This window comes from Numenius arquata, chromosome 3, assembly GCF_964106895.1.
Source record: "Numenius arquata chromosome 3, bNumArq3.hap1.1, whole genome shotgun sequence".
In the NCBI taxonomy this organism is placed as follows: Eukaryota; Metazoa; Chordata; class Aves; order Charadriiformes; family Scolopacidae; genus Numenius; species Numenius arquata.
Genome location: NC_133578.1, coordinates 41,683,409 through 41,702,958, shown reverse-complemented (window position 1 = coordinate 41,702,958; position 19,550 = coordinate 41,683,409). Strand labels below are relative to the sequence as shown.

Genomic DNA, 19,550 nt, shown 5'->3' with positions numbered 1-19,550 from the left:
GCGCCGCTCCCGCAGCGCTCTCACCGCCGCCGGTAGAACCGAGGGGAAAAAAAAAAAACCCAAACCCCCAAAAGTACTATTTTTAAACATTTTTGCCCCCTTTCTTTGGTTGGGGGTTTTTATTATTTTTTTTTCCTTCGACCTTTTTTTTTTTGTTTGTTTGTTTTTTTGCCGTCTCCCGTGTCCCCCCAACTCCCTTCTGGCGTGGGCCCCCGGTGCCGCCGCCGCGTCCCCCCCCCCGCCCCAGCATCCCGGGGGGTGCCGACCCCTCTGCCTCCGACGGCCCCGCGGCGGCGGCCGTGCCCAGGGCGCCCCCTGCGGGCCGCGGGGCGCCGCGCAGCCAAGCGCGTGGGGCGGCAACCCACGCGTGATCCGCGGCCGTTCCCCGCCTCCCACCGCCCCTTCATCCTTCCCCCGGACCCTTCTGACGCCCCTCTGTGTCCGTCCCCCCCGTCCCCCCCCCCCCCAGCCCGGCGGCGAGGCTGCGGGCCAGGTTCCCCGGCGCAGACCTGCTTTTTCTCCCACTCCCTCTTTGATGTGCATCCTCCCCCCCAAAAAAAAACGGTAGCCGCAGGATGGCGAGCCGAGGTCACGGATTTTGGGGGAGGATGCGATCACCTGGTGGGACACTATCTCCATGCAAACTTGCCCAATACAGATGTAAAACACGCATTCTTCCAGCTCAGGGACCACACAAAAGATGAAAGACTCATTAGAGGCACCAAAATTTAGATCTGGCTGGTTCAAACACACAGTGACTCAGCCAGGTCCTGGTTTTTCCCTAAATCCCCTTCAATTCCCCTCCCCCCCCAACTCTGACCACTGAAACAAACCATGAAGGAGAACAGCCATTAAAGTCGTGAAGTGCCAGGTCTCCAGGTGTCATGGAGATTTGGTGTGGGTCTTTGCCGTGGGGCACTCCCCACCCGTGCGGGACAGGGCTCAGGCACCAAAGATGGGGAACACAAGGGGCTTGGCAATGCCTTTGAACAGCTGTATACAACTTAAAGGGCGAGGGAAGCTGCGGAAGCAGAAGATGGAAGCCGGGAAGGTGTGTGTGTGTGGGGAATTTCCTTTCCCTCCCCATTTCCACGCTCCCTGCTCCGTGGAAAAGTGGCTCTGGGAGCCATCCTGTGCACATCAGCTGTATAACCCACGATGGTGCTGGGTGCCAGCGCAAAGTCCAGTAAAACATGGCAAAAAAAAAAAAAAAAGGCTGATTTATTTACATGTACATGTTTAAATAGCGAGTGTAATTAAGCAGTGGAACAATTTGGCCGGTGCTGTGGCAGAGCTGTGAGCATAAGGACAGCTGTTCTTCCAAGGGGCACGTGCACGCTTTTCCTTTGGCTCAACAGAAATTAATTTGGGGAGCCCGAGGGTCCAGAAAAACAAACCCTTGCTCCTCCTGGTACCTTTTACCAAGCCAACGTGTGAAATGAGAGCCCGAACTCCGCCACTTTGGGTTGCCACCGGGCTTTCCAGCCCCTCTGCGTGCCAACCTTAGAGTAGCGATCAGCGCAGGAGGTGCTGGTGCATCCCTTGGACCATGGGGAGCCCGGAGAAATAGGGGGCTGTGTCACCTCCCCCCGCCTCTAGTCCTGCCTGGAGTAACCAGCTCATTCTTGGTGGCTTCTACATCATAAAATAGATTTTTGGTCTATTTTACAGTCTGTATTAATGCCGCTGGATATTGCATTCTGCTAACGGCTTCCATGGTGCACCTCTGGTCCCAGTTCTGCTTGTGCCATTCACGGGAAAGATCTATCCAACGGGATTTGATGCCCACGTGGGCTGATTTTAGTTGTCTGCTGTGTGTGCTTGCCTTTGCACACCTGAGGAGCCCCGCTGCTTTGTAGAGGTGGTTTATAATGAATATTATTCATATCTGCAGCACGCTTGTAACAGCTACTAATCATTTTATTACTCTTTATAATCTATTTAAAACACAATTAGAAAAAAAAAATCTATACAAAGTTACAGCCGAAAGCACATTTTAGTTGTGTTATAAATCCCTGAAAAACAACCATCTATCATGAAAACTGGCGCTCCTTCGCCCGGCTGACAGAAATGGATGCTCTGCGCTACACCGAGGGAGGGCTGGACGGGCAGACCCTCAGTGGGCTCCTCTCGGCCCTTCAAAGCACGACTCCTTCAGGCTTTAGCAGCAGGTAGTCGTGCAGAGGCTTGGGCACAGGCAGCAAGGGGATAAGGCAGTGGCATTTGCTGCCAAACTTTTTCCGAATGGTGGAGCGGCATAAATGTTGCAGGGACCGGACTGTGCCCGCCAGCCGGAAAAAGGACTCGTAGAAGAGCTGGTGCTGCTGCAAAGAGAGAGGGGGAAGAGAAAAAACATGACCATCGGTTGAGTTTATTTATTTTTCTTCTGATTAAGCCAAACAAGCCAGAGATAATCTAAGGAGAGGAGGTAAGAAACCCCTCAGCGATGTTCACCTGTGGGTTAGGGTTCTGCGCACAACTGCGGCTAGCAAAGGCGGGATGAGGAATTCTCCTGCGGCAGCAGATGGGAAGAAGCCCAGCCTTACTGCAGACAGTGTTTGGGGACAATGCTTTCATGCCCAGTGGCAACAGCATCCCTGCAGAAAGCCTTAGAGCTGACGTAGAAAAGACCTGCTTGTTTCCAAGATGAAGAAACAAAGCAGGTTCGGTCTGTGCAGCCTCAGCCTTTCCATGGCTGGGAATAAAAGTCATGTCTCCCATCCCCTGGAACGCGCTGAAGAGCTTTATTTGCATTTCAGCAGCCATCCTCCCTGGCAGCCAAGCTAACCAAAGACCTACGGGGCCAAGGCAGCCACCTGAGATCACTCAAGGGCAGGCTGGCTGTACCCGCAGCACAGCTGGGGACAAGCTTTTTAAAACCAAAATTAGTGGTGTGGGCTCCTGGATCGCTTCCTGAAGCTGGGATTGCAGGCCAGGGGCAGGAAGGGGTGGGTTGGGTGTTGACAGAGCTAGAGAGATGCAAAGCAGCTGATACGAATCAGGTGGGCAGTGGTGCTCTGAGACCGATTCCTTCCTCCCCTGCCCTTGCCCCAGGTGAAGTTTGGGTGGAAAAAAAAAAAAAAACCACAACCAAAACCACTCAGTGGGTAAAACCCCCTCCTTGGGGCTCAGCCCTTCCCTGCCAAACTGCCAGCGCCGTCTCACCTGAAACACCTCCTCCGGCACGGCCTCGATCCACTTCTCGGAGACGCAGATTTGCGAGTAGGAATTGACGAGGACTTCAATGACCTCTGGCACGGCCGCGCAGGACTTCAGCACCTAGTTGTGGGCAACAGGGTGGGGGGGCTCAGGCTGAGATGCATGTCCCAGAGGGGAAGAGCATCCATGTGCTGCAGCTGAGGCTCGTCCCACCCCACCATGCGGTCCAGGCTGGAATGGTCCCGTGGCTGAACGAGGCAGGCGCAGGGTTTGGCAGGCGCAGGGTTTGTCCTGACGTGCTTTGGAGATCTTTCTCCATCTGTAAAGCAGCGTGCCCCTTTGCTTCTTACTTACATTTTTGCCTTGTGTGTGATAAGCCAGGATAATATTTTCTTTACTGTTTGATGTAAAATCAATGAAACGCAGAGCGATAAGGCTGCTGCACTGACAGCTGATGTACCAAGCCTGTCACTGACATCCCTAGGCAGGAAAAAAAATCCTCCTTGCCGGTCCCCCACACTCGTGCTGGCTGCATCCTGCCCTTCTCCCTGCCTGCTTTTCCCCGCTGCCATCCTGCGTGGGTGTTTTCATTTCCATCATTCCCAGCAGCATCACCAACCCCGATGCCGTGCTCCCCTCTCCCTGCCTGGATTGGGAGCCTCTCCCAAACCCTCTCCAACCACCCGGCTTTTTATTTCCCAAATATTTCCCCCACCCCCAATTGCAAAATCCCAGGTGGGAGGGGATGTGCGAGGGCTGTTTTGAAGTTGGTACCTTGACAAAGGCAGGGGGCCATATCTTCTGGGAGCCGTGGTTGAGCAGCAGCTGGATGGCGAGGTGGGGCCGCAGCTCCCTCTTGAAGGCGGCGCTCTGCAGCGCGCAGCCCAGGGGGGAGATGCCGTTGTAGTCGATGGCATTGACATCGGCCCCGTGCTGCAGGAGGAAGCACGCCAGGCTGGCGTTGGCAGCCCCGCATGCCTTGTGCAAGGGGCTCCTCCGCGTCTCATCCCGGGCATCGATGTCAGCGCCGTGGCTAGTCAGCAGCCGGCAGAACTGCAGGCAGCCCTCGCCAGTGCCTGGCGCCTGCCCGCAGAGGATGTTAAGGGCCGTCTCCTCCCGCAAGCTGCGTGCGTCGACGCACGCCCCATGCCGCAGGTAGAGACGGGCATGGTCATAGAGGCAATGCCTGGCTGCCACGTGCAGTGCCGTCTCCCCCCCATCCTCACTGGGCAGGTCAACGATGGCCCCGTGTCTCAGCAGGCGCTTGGCACATCTGCAAAGAGACGGGGAGGTTTGGAGGTGCACCACCTGGATGGGATTTGGGGAGCATGAGCTGGAGTGGGAGCCACGGGGAATAATGGGGTGGGTGGCGGAGCGGGGTGAGGATGGGGATCAGGCTGGAGCTGGGCTCCCATGGGAGTTGTGGCACTCAAAGGTTTTGGGAGGGAGCAATAGAGGCTGGGGAAGGTGACTTGGTGCCCTGGTGCCCACCATGGTAGTAGTGGTGATGGCGGTTTGGGCAGTGTCTCCCTCTTGCTTTTGACCAGCATCATGCATGGATGGTCATCCCTGATCATCCAGGGTCCCACCATCCTGGACCCACCAGGGAATGGTGATCCTTGTCCTAGCTGTACCAATTGCCGGGCAGCACTGGGAGAGGTGCCTGCGGTTAGCCATGCCTGAAGGGTCTGTCCTGGATGGTGAGGGTTCTGGGATGCATCTAGCCATGATGAGGACACATAAGGTGATGAGTCCCTTCGTACCATCAATCTGTGAGCTGCAGTTTCATCTCCCAGCATGGGAGCAGCCCTGGGGTCTTACGGAGATGATCTATACGATCCCGCCCTTTCGCTGACATCTACAGAGCTTCTCAGCGGAAAACATCCTAAAATGCTGCCTCTATCTGAATCTGTGCTGGGACTGCACTGACATGGAGGGAAACCCCTGGTAACACCTCTGTGCCGCAGAAGAGCTTGGTGTGGGTTTGCTTGGGTAAAAAATGAATTCCTCTTCTTCTGTTAAGGGATTCAAATACCTGTGTTGGGCTCCCAGCCCAGAGAGGACTAAAGGATTGTGTTTTCTACCTGTCCTGAAACAAAACACTTTTGCAGATGGTTAAAGTCTGCAGAAACGAGTTTTGTCAGCTTGTTTGGCAGCCAGTGATGATGGAGCGACAGCACCTGCAGTTCCCAGCAGGAATAAATCAAGGTAAGCAATCCTTCCCATCCTGAATCACTGCTTCCCACCTCTCCTTCCATCTCACATCACTGTGCGTGGTTGCAGAGAGGGGTTGTGGCCTCTGTGGAGCAGAGACACCAGTTACTGTCAGAGCTTTTCCCCTGCATCCTTCTGACAGCAGATGGGGGTTAAAGATGCCTGGTATGCCCTGATGGCTTTTTTTTTTTTTTTTTTGGTCTATATGTGAGTAAACGGATGTGATCAGCCAGTCTAAATGAATCAAAGTGACTGCTCCATCTCCTGCCGGGAGCTGCCGGGGCCGGCGTGGCTCAATGTCACCACCCAGGCAGGGCTGATGGCAGCCGGGTTAGTCTGTGGGGCTAAGCTGACTGCTGTGGCATGGAGGAGTTATTTTTTGGAGGGGAAGACAGACCTGCATGCTGTCCAAGCGAGACCTTGAAAACGTGGTGAGCTCGTGTTTCCTAAGAGATGCTACCGGGCAGGTGGGAAGAGTAGTCCTTCAGGAAGCCTTGGCAGTCCACTAGGAAGCCTGGAGTCTATGGAGGTTTATCAACCCTTAACCGCCCCCTCCCTAGCCTGCCTGTTTTATTTTCCTCTAATAAGATTTTTTTTTTTTTTTAACTCGGGTATCGCCCAGAGCCCTTGGAGAGGTTCTGGGCTGACACAGAAGCAAAATGATGGGGATCTGTGGGGGAGCAGAGTACCAACCTGACCACTTCAGCAGGAGGGATGGGGAAGAAGAGGAGGAAGGATGGTGCCAGGGCATTGAAGTTTTCTCCTAGTCCAGATGAATGCTAACAAGCGTGGGGAAAATAACAATAAGAAAATAGAAATAATAATAATAATAATCTACTTATGTCTTTCTGGATGTGCAGCGTTATCTCCCCCGAGATTTGATAGGAGCTGCTGAGACATTCACTGTCTTTGGCGGTGCAGGATCGGCAATTACCTCCTTGGGCTGCTTTTCCCATGCGTATCAGGTCTGAGTTTGCCAGGAAAAAAAATCTGCAGGATCTGTGGGGACAGGCTATTTCTGCAGCCGTTGCAGGTCTAATGCTCCCACATGCTGCCACATTGGACCTTGCTGGAGGGATCTACTGGGGATGTAGTTGTCAGTGAGCAGATTGAATGTGGGGTTGTGCCAGACCCAGAAATCCTCAGATCCTTATTTTACAATTCCCATTTTACTCTAAAACGTGCTGGATCTCTTTCTCAAGTAATGGCTTGTCTTGCTGAGGGTGGTTTTTTTGGCACTTGCTGTCTGCTGGTTGGTAAAACTTTGTTGGAGAGGGTCTGTTGCTGGAGCAAATCACACTGTGGCTTGGTCGTGTTTACCAGTCTTGTCCATCCTTGATAGCAGGGAATTTGTAGCCCTAATTATAATGACTCTCTTGGGACCTCTCCAGGTTAGCTTAATCCTAGTGTCACAGTTAGCTCTGGCACTAAAATAACGTGTTTGGGGCAAACCAAGGGACCGCTCTGCAGGGGAAAAATGGGAAAAAAAAAAAAAAAAAGTATTTCTGACTTGGTTGCAAAACATGCAGCAGCCTAATCCAGGAGAAACATCTCTTTTGTTCTTCTTTTTATAGATCATGTTTAAAGCATCTCTGCTCCTTCCCAGGCAAGGAGGCAGCTGTGCCCAGAGACCCTGAGCATAAGCACCTTGCTGGTTTTGGTTAGTGTTGTGTATCGAGATAGCCCAGGCTGAAGGTTTACATCTGCATAGGCAAGGGAGAGGGAATATTCTCCTGCCCTTAATTTCCAGGTGAAGCGTGGTACATCATGGGTTGCCTAGCAAAGCCAAGTGCTGTGCCCAGTCCCTCCAGCCCAGCACCCTTGCTCTGCCATGGGGTTTTCCCCTACTGAGAATGGGATGGGAGTTCAATACAGGGAGTTTAGTTCCTCTTGGCCTCCTGCTAGACTTCCCAAATATTCTTCTAGAGATACCAGGGTGGAAACGCCATCCTTCCCAGACGCTGTTTTGCTGAAGGGTGGCTCTTATTTGTTATCAAGTTCAATGGCTAATTTGTTGGAAGAAACCCACGTCGGTTTATAGTGAGTTTTCCCCCTCCTCCCTCAGCAAAGAGGGAATGTTAGTGAGGAGCTATAAATAAGGGGTGATCTCCTCCACTTAATGGAAATGACGGGCCCCCGTGAGGAGCATGCACCTCCTGTTTGGATGTATGGGGCATCAGCAGGTGCTGGATAGATGCCGCTCATATTTGCTGGCTATATGTTCTTATTTTAGCTTCTAATCTCTGCTCATGAACTCATACACTCTAACACTTTGCCAGCATTTCTGGCTCCTTGGTTTTTTTTTTTTTTATTAACACCCTGTTGTTCACCATCAGATTAGGCTAAAATCCCATTAAATAAGGGCCAGTTACTTGTGTTTGTTACTTTTTGAGGGCTTCTCTCCGATGTTCTGGGAATACTGCAAGAAGCCATTTAACTAAACTAAATATTTAACTAAACCATGGGTTTAGTTCAGCAGAAATTCAGACACAAGGTGGCAAAGCAAACAATTTTGTTTTCCATCCAACCTGGTACCATTGACCTGGCCGAGCAGCTCACCAGTGACAGCGATACCCCTGAAGCAAGTCCTCAAAAGCCACCCTGGCACACAGCTAAGTCTAATTTTGACTAATTTAAATTCACTTCCAAACTCTTCCTAACTCGTTTGTGGGTGATGGGCAGCACACCTGAATGTCTCCTTGCTGGGGCAAGTTGCTCATTAGGCCAAAGACACACTAACTTGTGATAACTGGTGTTAGTGCTACAGGTTTGCCTTGCGCTGGCATCCTGGCTCAAATAAATGGGATAAAGTGATGTGGGTGGTTTGTTTTTTCTTCTTCACCCATCAATAGAGTCAGGGCAGACATCAGTACTACATCGGTCAGGATGTGCCCGTTGCCGCCCTCCTCTGCCAGGACAGCTCCCGCCGGCCACGGCTCCCAGCATCCCATTTGTCAGTTTGGGATGAAAAATGCCCGGGCAGGTAAAATGGCAGTTAGCTTGAAATGGGATGCAATGAATAACCAGCAGGAGGAGCAGGAGGTTGGGGCATCAGAGGCTGGAGGAAAATTCCTGTCCCAAAATCCTGCACTGGCCCTCAGTTTTCTTAAGGAAAAATCTCCTCTTTGTGTTTTTAAACCCCTCCCTGGGGATGGAGTGAGGCTTTCCCGTCCTTTGCTTGGTTGTTTTTCATGGCATCCAAGTGACCATCTCCTGATCGATCTGTGATTTCTTGCGGGATTGATCCTGCTTGGAAAAACAGCTTTTCCCGGGCCTGGCTCTGAATGCAAGGATTATTCTTATCAATTTCCTAAAAGGAGGAGAAAGAAAGCCTGTTCTTCTTTAAAAGATGAAAATCTTCCTGGGCACTGCGAGCCCACTGGTGAGCCATGGCAATGGCAGCGCAGAGGGCTGGTCGTGGCAGGGCTGGTTGTGCTGGTGTGGGGACAGCTCTGTCACCGCAGGGCGAACGCCAGCCCAGCAGCATCGCACTCTGAACCGTTTCTTTGCCAAAGCTCCATGAGCCGTGGATACGCAGCTGTGTGAGCCCTCATTTCGGCACCCCCAACTTGGGGAGCAGCTTCTCCAAAGAGCAGGGTCAGGCCTTGGGTTGTGCTCTCTGTCTGCTTTTGGGCTCTTCATTTCTTACTCGGGACCCATTAAGGAGCTGGTCTTCCCTGGCGGGGGAAAGACTTTCCAAAACAATGGCTCCAAACGCTCTTGAGTTTTGTATTTCAGCAACACTAAATGGAGCAGAGGATGAGGTTTAGCACTAGATGATGCTAAATGCTGGCTTTTAAAATCAACGGTCTTCTTTATTTGTGGTGAGGCTTCCTTCCTGCAGCCAAAAGTACAGCCTGTCTGGGCTGACGCTGGAATAGCTGGAGGGTGCCATGGGAGTGTATCCACCAATGGTGGATTAATGTCCAACTCCTCAGCTTTTGGGAGCCTTGCTATCTTGATGGTATTGCCTTTTTAGGTACCTGCCTTCCTGCTTTGCTCCATTTTTCTGCTAATTCCTTCCATGATGAGCTCTCCTCATCTAACACCCCCTAAGCAAAACCCGTCCTGTCTCCTCGAGCTGGTTGCTCTTGCGCTCGCTGCCTACCCCATCGTTTCTTGCAGAGAAGCCCTTGGACACCGAGTCTCCTCCTGCATTGGCTCATCTCGCCATCTGTCTCTCGGAGCTGGAAGGTGGGAGCCAGGAGACAACTCTGGTTTCAGGCTCCCAGGGCTCAGAGAAAGCTTGAAGAAATGAAGGCAAGGGCATCGCTCAGCCATAAGCCAAGTTGCACTGAGGCAGGGGTGACATCTTCTTTTCTTATCCTTTAGTTTGACTAAGCCCCTTCCCCCCATGGAAGGCTGGTGAAGGCAAGCCCTGGGGGATTTCTCTCCAGGTAAGCTCTCCCTGGTTGCACGGGAAACCTGGAGTCTTCAGAGAGCTTTTTCTGACTTGCAGATCTGAAGGAGGACTCTACGAACACGGTCCCTTCTGCTGCGGGTACCACAATGGGAGGCGGGGGCTACATCCTGCATCCCTGAGATGCGCCTTCCCACCGCCCCGCGCCTGTTCTTCCCCCCAGCACCACCGGGAGAGTTGAAACTCTTCCTCTCCCCCTCAATTATTTTTATTTTATTTTTTTTCGGGGTGCCAATAAAGGCAGACTCCTTTAATCATCCCAGCTTTAAGAGGGAAACAGGAGAGCGCCAGGGAGAGAGTGCAGTGAATTTAGAGACTCATCTTACCCCACCATGTTAATTATCTCTGCTGTAAAAAAGAGGTCAAGGAGAGGAACTCTACTAAATAGGCCGACGTTGGCATGAACAGCTCCTAAAGTGAAGAAGGTAAGACTGAACTTTACTGGAACTTTTTTTTTTCCCATCTCTTCAAAAAGCTCCTAGATTAAAGCTCTGATATCCTTTTTGTTGAAATCTCATGGATTCTGAAGCTCAAATGGCTGGAAGGAAGCCCAGATAATTTTTTTTTATCCCAGTCACTGAGAGGCTCAAAGGTTTTAAGTCCTGCCCCCATGGTGAATTGCCGAGTATATAGGAATACAGAAGAACCCGGCACATAGGTGTTCTGGCCATTGTTATCGAGAGGGAGAAAAATAAAATAGCTCTCTATGTAGGTCAATGACCTGCTCTTTATTGTCAGTAAAAAATTAAGGATGACCTAAAATCTACTACTCAATGAAAAAAAAATAAAATAAAAAAAAAAAGCAAGGTAAAGTAGTCTCCCCCTAATCAAAGAGGAAATGTTTGTGTTACCTAAAGCTTGACCTCCTCAGTCTCTAACTTTAGCAAAGTCTTTGCGATTGAAAAGCAGTGGTCGAAACCTCAAAACCTGTCTGAAATGTCTATTAATTTTTGATCTTTCAAGGGAGTTGGCTTAGTTATTGTAGAAGCCCCCGTAGCGCCAGGTAGCGTAGTTAAGGGTCTCTCAGCATTTCCATTATAAAGCCCCAATATTCAAGGGCTTATAACTCAGCTGTTTCCACATTGCGTCTGTCTGATCCCCACGTCGCAGTTTGCTGGCTCACCTGCCATCCCCCTCAGTTCTTCTGGGGGAAATAACATGTAAATTGGTGACAACAGATCCCTTGTATATATATAACTTTTTTTTTTTTTTTTCCCCCAAGCTGGGAAGCACTTGGCCAAAACCAGGACACCCGGACATCTGTGGGCCACGGGGTCCCCTCCATGCACCAGATAGGTTTCACTGACTCACTCTCCCCCTGTAGAGATAGGGCAAAGAAACCAAAAATACCTGTCTGGGGCTTTTAGGATGGCTTGGGGTTTGGAGACTGAAGTCTCTAAGGTCAAAAGGGACCTCAGGTGAAGGAATTAAAACCTGCTCCTTATTAATGATGAGGGCTGCTGGTAGCATCCTCCCTCACCCATCTCGCTCCTTCCAACCTTCATTGCACTAAGGATGCATTTGGTTAATCTCTAGATTTTTGGCTGAAACAAAATTCGATTAATACCTGATATTTTTTTTTTTTTTTTGCCATCTTGCAAAGACTTGTATTTATATTTACATCTGCACACCTTTTCCTCTCTAGCTGCTATTCTTTTGCAGAGCTCTTTGCCCATGATACGCTGGAGCCGTAGCGGGAACCCTGCGTTCACCACCTGCTCCTGGTTAAGCTTGCTGCCTGCCCAAAGGGGAGAGGATTGAAGCTGGGGTGGCTTTTCACTGAGCTGGCAGGTGATGAAATTTGGTATGGCCCTAAGCAGTTTCATCAGGATACCAAGGGGCTGAGCTCTTTATTAAAAACCAAAACAAACCAAAAAACCCAAAACCAAACAGCAAACCCCCAGTTCCTTGGGTCTAATGATTTAGGCGCTTAAAGTCCTACTGAGACACATGAAAAGCTTATTTTTCAAGCAATGTTTATGCTCACCTCTGTGTGACGCTGATCCAGGGTGAGAAGGGAGAGGGGGCACGTCGCTGAGCCTTAGCTCTGACTATAAACCATATAAACCCACGTGTGGCAGGGGGGTGAGGAGGTGAAGGGATTGCTCTCCATCCTGCAGACCTCGTCCCTTTGTTACGGCCCTGGGGCTGGGATTTTAGGAGGAGGGAGAGCCCTGGTCAGCACTGACATCCCTTGTCGATGGGGTCAGCATGGGCTGAGGAGCGCAGGAGGTCCGTGACTGGACCCAGCCTGAGTGTCTCCTGGGGGAAAGCATGCTGGACCTGGGAAGTGGGACACAGTGATTTTTGGGATAAATCATCAGAGAAGGGGAGGAAGGAAAAGCATGTGGAGCTAGACTGGGCTGCTCCTGTCCATGGGAAGGAGACCTGGGCTGTGCAATGTGCCTGGCACCAAAATGTCCCTTTCTGTCTGTGCTGAGTGTGCCACAGCAGCTGATACAGCTGGGAGATGTGGGAAGCCTTGCCAGGGATCACGGTATCTGTTTTGCACCTCACAGAGGCAAAAGTGCTGCGGTCTGCGTGCAGGGGATGCGGAGTGAGGTTATCAGCTGGGGGGATGCTGATGGCGGGGGGGGGGGATGTTGTCCTTACCCCAGGGAGTCTTGGGTGGTGCAGAGGTGCAGTGGGGCCAGGCCCTCGTCGCTCCGCAGGTTGGGATCAGCCTTGTGCTCCAGCAGCAGCTCCACGCAGTCGGTGTGCCCCCCCAGGCAGGCTTCGTGCAGGGGCCCGCGCCCTCCCGGCGCCAGGTCAGGATCGGCCCGTCGGCGGAGGAGATGGCGCAGGCAGGTGGCATGACCCCAGCGGGCGGCGAGGCAGAGCGGGGTGGTCAGGTCCTGCTTGTACTCCAGCGACCACAGCCCTGCGGGGGGGAGGAGGAGGAGGAGGAGGAAGAGGGATGCCTGGGACTGACCTGCTGGGTTCCTCTCCCGGCTGCACCAGCCTTGCGAATAAACCTGACAAAGACACTGCTTTTTCCTATTTTTCTTTTAGTTGCTCAGCAGCTTTAGGTGTTTAAAAGGGCCTGGTTATAGTTGGTGGCTGCTCTGAGCGTTGTTGGCAAGAGGGGAAGCAAAACTCCCCCGCTGTGTGCACATCCAGGAGCAGGATTTCACATGGCACGAGCTGGGTAAACCAATACCCTGCCCACAACCAGCTGCAGAGGAGACCCTGTGTGCAAGACCTTGCTGGCAGGAGCTAAAAGGCTGCTCACAAATTCCTCACCTGCACCAGGCTGAGCATGGGATGCATCAGGTTTGGATTTGGCTGGAGCAAAGGAAAGGACATCCCCCGGCAGCTCTGGGACTATCCGTAGATGCACGGTGCCTGGTGAGCATCGGGGACCGTGGGGACAATCTGGGGTTGGGAGGAACCGGGTACCGCTACCACGGGAGCATCTTATTCCTGCCAGATAGGACCAGGCTGCTCTTTCTGAGCTCCTGCATGGGGAATTTGGGCTGCAAGCACCTCTTGCAAGCATGCCTAACTCTCGGAGTGCCCCATCCCGACCTGGAAAAATGATGCGGACACGCACTTTTTAAACTTCCCTGCCCCTTCGGTGGGTTAGTGTGTGCAGAAGAGAAGAAGATAATTTTAAAAGTGCTGAATATTTATGGCTAGGTCTGCTGGGCACGGTCAGCTAACCAGAAACCTCGGGAACAGCCTCTATAAAAGCAGTGTTAGGCACTTAAATGCAGTGCACCTCTCCTATTTAGAGTTAGTAAATACCTGGGTTTTAAAATTTTTTCTGGACTGGCCTTTAAAGGAAAAGTACCTGAGAGTCCATAAGACGCTGGGCTTTTCACCTGCCACTCCAGCTCATTTTTATTGATCTCAAAAACCAGGTTGACATCTTGATAGTATCGGTCAGTCAGGACCTCGAGGCTTCTCAGGTCTCCCGTGACCAGGGCTGTGTAATACTTGGTGGCAGGAGCGTGAGCTGTTAGAGGATGCGCCGAATCCAATTTGGGGGAAATCTGTAGCTTTTCTGTTACAGGTCCTGGTAACTCGCCCATTCCAGTGCTTCCCATGTGTGTAGGTCCTAGTTGGGAGGATAGACAGGCTTTTATAGTTCATTGTTTCCATCCTCCTGGGCTCATTGTCTAATTATAATCCAGTTAAGGCTCTATTGTTGTTGTATTTATAACTCCGGTGGGGTCAGATGATAACGGGCACACGATACAATGAGGGTCAAACGGTCACTTGGCTGTGTTGTTGCAGCACCTCTTGGATTAAATTGCTGGTTTAATTGCAGGCAGCAGCTTGGGACATGGGTGTTTTAGGCTAGGAGGAAAACAGTGCCTAGCATTTAAGGGGTAAAAAAAAAAAATAAAATAAGATTTAGTTAGCTCCTGTCTGCCCAAGCCCATATAACCATATATTTGTGTGCTCTGAGACAGTGGGTTTTTTCCCTCTGCCTGACACGGTATTTTACTTTTTTTCCTTTGATGCACTCATCCCTGTTTCCAGTCTTGTGCTGCTATATGGAAAAATCTGGGCATCATGTTAGTGGCCAACAAGATGCAGATTGGCATGCTGGTGTGTCCCTGCAGGGATGCAAAGCACTTGGCAAAGGCCAGTGAAGTACAAAACCTCCTGGGGCTTTGGCGCGGGGAGCTGCTCTCACCGCTGATGCCTTGTATAGGAGAGAGAGCACGCTCAGCCTCTGCTGCCATTTAAGCACAGGGACGGATGCCAGCAGAGCGTCCCTGGCTCCTGCTGCCCTGAGGCTTGGGGCTCCTTTCCTCAAGGTCACGGGAGAAGTCTGTGGCGGGGACGAGAATAGACCTCGTCATCTCGTGACTCAGTGGCTTCACCATCAGCCTGAAGCTCTGGGTGGCACAACTCCCTGACCTCCCCAGGGAATAAACGTGATTAAAGCAGATCTTGAGAAAGATATTAAACTATATCAAAGCAACCAGACGTGGAGGGATTGGTGAAATGTTTTGTGGTTCCCTCCACATGGAGTCAACCTGGGGCTGGAAGAAATGTTTGGGACCTTCTCCATAGCCCCTTGCAAGTGGGGACCTTGCTGGGCTCCTGCAGGTGACCACGAGCATGCTTGTGCCAACCCCAGGCCAATACATCTGTATTGCAGGAGCCATCTGACGTTTCTTTGTGGGTTTCCTTAGCACGGCTGCGGTGATATCCAGCCACCTGGTCCTGGAGGCCATGGGAAGAGTGCAGAGCCACAAAAAACCCACAGTGTGTGCATCCAGGATGGGGGTCGCACTGAGCTGGGGGAGGTCTAACTTAGAGTCCTTGTGTTAAATTAATCCCTTGTGCAAAGGACCCCCTGCCTTGAGGTCCATGTTCACAAGCAGCTGCCATGGGAGCTAATTTGAGGTCAACCTATGTGTTCTTTCCCGTTTTCTTTTTCCAGCTGAACTGAAGGTTGGCCCTCCCACCTAGCTGGCTGTCCACAGCTGCTCGGTTGGTTTGAACCTCCAAATTCCATCGTCTTTCTCTCTTCTTTTACCACCTGTTGCTCTTCTGCTACCTCCAGCCTTTCTTTGCATCTTCACCCTTCTGGTATCAACTGAACCACCTCTTAAAAACATTGCGTTGTTATGAAAATTAGCCTCATAATCCCCTGGGGTCCCTTAGCTGGTGCAGGAGAAGGTTTGGAGACACAGGGAGCGGCACAGACTGGGATTATTTTCCCCCGGGGGGGTCATGTTTTCACAGCCCTGGCTCACTTTCCCTCTCCACTCGTTAGCAATCCTGAAATATTTTTGTGGTGGCATGGAGGAAGCCTGCCTTCACGTGCCCTTGCTCACACGGAGGGGATCGCCTTCCCGCGGCACAGACCACCTCCCGTGCTGGCAGCCGGGTATATTTAGCAGGGAGTCTAGACCTTCGTGGTCAGATGTGGGCTAATTTTGCAAGAAGGGGGGTGTGTGTGTGTGTGTGGCGTTAAACTGCTGTTGAGAGTGTGTTGAAATACCCTGTGACCCCTTCTCGTGAGCCTTTTAATCGGTGCCTATTTGCATATAGCGCTCACTTCTCGGGTCATGGCAATGACAGGATTAACAGCATCACTGACGGCGGGGGGTTAAAAACAGCCAGGGCCAGCAAGAGTAGGAAGAAAAAGTCCTCGTGTAGCTGAGTGGCACATATAAACGCCTGAGCTCCTGCCAGCCAAGTCAAGTGCTTTTTCCACCAATGAGTGGAAAGTGATGTCAGGATGAAACAATATTCCCGTGTTTTTAAGGGAAACGCTGTCACACGGGCAGGGGTGATTTACTGCAGAGAGGAGCTGGCAGCCAGGACACCTGCAGAGCATCCTGGGGCTTGCCAAGAGAAGGGACGGAATCCCTGGATGGGTTTAGAAGGAAAACAGGGGTTTTTGACTGCTTATAAACTACCTGTCACCTTTGGGAGGTGATTTTTGGGGGCCAGAGGAAGGTTGGGACCTTGCAGCCCTACCCTCTGCTCTGCCACTGGCACGGCCTTGGGCACATCACCTGTCCTCCCAGCATTCCGGTCCCCACGCCTGGAGACCTTGAGGATCTGAGGGACTGATCCTGCAACCAATTAAATCTAGGATCATCCTTATGCGTCCTTACTTCAGTAGAGATGTTCCTACACAGACTCGGGCCCCAAACGTCGGTGAGGATGAGTACTTCATTAGCAGTAACCTCGCACTCATTAATCTCTAACGCGGGGGTAGCATCTTAGCCTTCTCCCTGCATACGACTGTTTGCAGAGTACACCTCATTTAACAAAACATTAAGCATTTTACTTCCCCAGATCAAGTGTATCTATTAATAATGACTTAAATTGTCTGCGCTGGCTTCGCATTACGAGGAAAACTCATTCCTGGCACAGGGAAGAGCAAGATATGCAGAAGCAAAATGACTTCAGTGCGAGCTTGTTCCCCAAGTTAAGCTGCTGCGTAACAACTTAGTGCTCGCACCGAGGAGATTGCAGCCCATAATAACTTGCCCTACCAGTTCAAAAAAAACCCATGAGCCTGCCTTAAAAAGTCTGACGAGTCCAGATGTGCCCGTGCCGAGTGCTCCTGGTGTCACCGCCGTGATTTACAGCTGCCCTCCGGCAGTGGGGAATGGTATTATTTTTTTTTTTTTTTTTCCAGGGAAATTTCCAGTGCAGTGAAGGAGCCCAAGGGCTGGCAGCCTGCGGCACTGCCTCCTCCAGCTGCTCTCAAGCGCGGATGGCAATGCCTGACTGATTTAAAGCTCGCACACACACGCACCAACCCCTCTTTACCCCCCCCAAAATAATTAAAACGAGCTGGCTGAATGGTGGAGCTCCCTGTGATGGGGCAATGGCCGTGCCCCCCTCAGCACCCCGCAGCCATGGGGAGGAGATGTTGTGCCCACAGCTAGGGGACCAGGAGGTGGGCAGGTGGAACGGTGAGACCACCACGCTGTAGATAAACCATCGACTGCCCAAGCCTACCTTGGAGGGACGTCGACGTGAGGGCGGCTCTCCCAGATGATGCTTGCTTGTCCCCCCAGGGCACCATGCCTGGCTGGGCAGTGCAGGGCAGGGACGTTTAATCTCCTCTCTCGGAGCCAGGTGCCACCTTTCAAACAGCCAACCTGTCGCCAAAATGTCCCTACGTTTATATTTCCAGCCCCCTCCGCCCCCCCACACCCAGCACTCCATGTGACAGCGCTGCCCAGCTATGTGGCTGGTGGCTGAACGAGGGGCCAGACCGCAGGATTAATGCCCATGAAGACGCACATCTCTGTGCCGTGGAGGGGGGACAGTGCTTTACACCCCCTCCCCGCCCCCCCCACCAAAACTTTTGCAGATGCAATTGGATGAGCAGAGCCAGCCTGGCTGCTGCTGCTGGACCAGCTCTCCTTTAAAAACTGCCACCCAGTGAAATATAAACTTGTCCTGAGGCTGCATTGATTTTGTCCGGTTTTTATTGGAAATTAGATAGTATTTAAATAGTGCTGAAACATTTCCCTTTAACAGCTCTATATAATATGGAAAGGTATTCTGTGCTATGCTGGTTTATGGTAGCCCTTCTTTGCCAAACGTAAATAATTTGTTTCAATAACAAAAAAAAATAATACCCTTTCCAGTTTTCATAACTGTGCAGTTCTTTCCTTTGTCCCCCTTTTCCCATCAATTATAGGAATAAAAAAAATAGTTCTTAGCTTAACTAAAAATACTCAGGTTCTCTTTTCCCCCTCCCCGTGGAAGAATTGCAGCTGTGTTAATTATCCCCCTGAGAATTCAATCCTGGTGTGCATCCTCTTTTAAAGGCAAAGGGGAGCCCTACCAATTATTTAACCCCTCAGTAATGCACTTGTGAAATGTCACCCTGAGTACCAGCCTGGAAAACCATCTCAGGCTGACCCTCTGTCACGTGGCTCCCTTACAGTACGAGGCTGGGTGATGGCATTTACTAATTAGCAGCTGCCCAGCGCACTCGCCGCTCATCTCCGGCAGCAAGGGCACTGGGTAATTTTTAGAAACCACCCTTGAGGTTGTTGGTTTGTGGGTTGTAAGGGTTGTGTATTTCCCCCCCTACCTTTACCTTAAAACGTTAGAGCCTCTTTGGCAAAGGAAGGTACCGAGCATCTCTGCCTGCCGTAGTGCCTGTGCTGCCCTGGGCTGCGAAAGGCTCTCGGTGAGTGGCACAAGTAGATACAGACACAAAGCTTTCAGGTTGGTTTGCCTTAGATTTGGGGATCTCAGGGGCTTGAGTTCCTCCCTGCATTATTTTTTTTTTTTTTTCTCTTTCTCTTGTTGCTCCTTTCTCTGAGAAGGCAGATGGCCGAACGCTTACGTGAGCAGTGCAAGGGCTGGTCCCTCCCCTCGCGAAATCACAGAATGATGTGGGATTGGAAGGGACCTCTGGAGATCATCTAGTCCAACCCCCCCTGCCAAAGCAGGTCCACCCAGAGCAGGTTGCACAGGAACGTGTCCAGGTGGGTTTTGAATGTCTCCAGAGAAGGAGACTCCACCACCTCCCTGGGCAGCCTGTTCCAGGGCTCTGCCACCCTTGAAAGCTGGTTTTTGCTGCATAACGCCTCTTTTTAATGCCCACCTCAAACCTCGATGCCCCAAGGCTGCAATCTAAGCACCTGTCTGCATACGGAGGCTATAAAAACCACCACCCCTCCTCTGGTTAACCTGGGAGGACTTCAGAGTGGAGAAGTAGCCATTGATAAAGGAGATGCTAAAAAGAAATCTGCACAACAGACCTTCTTCTGAAGAGCAGGGACAGTTTTCTTTTGTGAATGTTGTGTGTGGTGGGGACTTGTCCAGGACATGCCACCAACCTTGACACCATCTCTCAGAACAAAAAAAACCAAGAGGCATCTCTCGAGAGCTTGGGGGAGAAAAAAAACCTGTTTGATCCTGCAACTACAGTTTCAAAACCTCTGGATTCAGCAGGGGACTGGGCTCCACTGTGTGCTTAATGGGATCAGAACATCATTTTCAGTATGCCTGGGTCTGCTGAAAAAAGGGAAGGAAAGGAGACACCTGAAATATCATGGTCCTACGTAAGAGGGTGGGATGGAAGAGCAAAGCAAACGTTTCGCCAAAGTGGCTCGTGGGGCAGCACGAGGTGGCAATGGCTCTGGGCAGCTCAAAAAATGCAGGTGTTTTTTGGTGAGCTGAGGCAGGGGAAGGTTTATTGTCCCTACAACACAGGTTTGCTCTCATTTTAGCCAGTGCTACAGTCGATGCTCTCCCACAGCTGCTGGGACAGGGGGATGCAAGGTGGGTGGCTCCCTCCACTTGCCAG

At 51.4% G+C, this 19,550-nt stretch overlaps 1 protein-coding gene across 2 annotated transcripts; it reads right to left on the bottom strand.

The window, feature by feature from the left end:
* Positions 1–1,204: 1,204 nt before the first annotated feature.
* On the bottom strand, positions 1,205–17,411 carry ASB18 (ankyrin repeat and SOCS box containing 18). 2 transcript variants are annotated; one of them, XM_074145158.1, is made up of 6 exons: positions 17,237–17,411; positions 13,587–13,853; positions 12,407–12,674; positions 3,934–4,432; positions 3,166–3,279; positions 1,205–2,324 (listed from the first exon to the last, which is right to left on the bottom strand). In XM_074145158.1, the coding sequence occupies exons 1-6, from the start codon at positions 17,301–17,303 to the stop codon at positions 2,139–2,141; spliced, it is 1,401 nt and encodes a 466-aa protein (XP_074001259.1). In that variant the 5' UTR covers positions 17,304–17,411; the 3' UTR covers positions 1,205–2,138. The 2 variants fall into 2 exon arrangements, with proteins under 2 accessions (XP_074001259.1, XP_074001260.1); XM_074145159.1 differs by having other exon boundaries at positions 13,587–14,113; positions 17,237–17,408.
* Between the last annotated feature and the right edge of the window lie 2,139 nt (positions 17,412–19,550).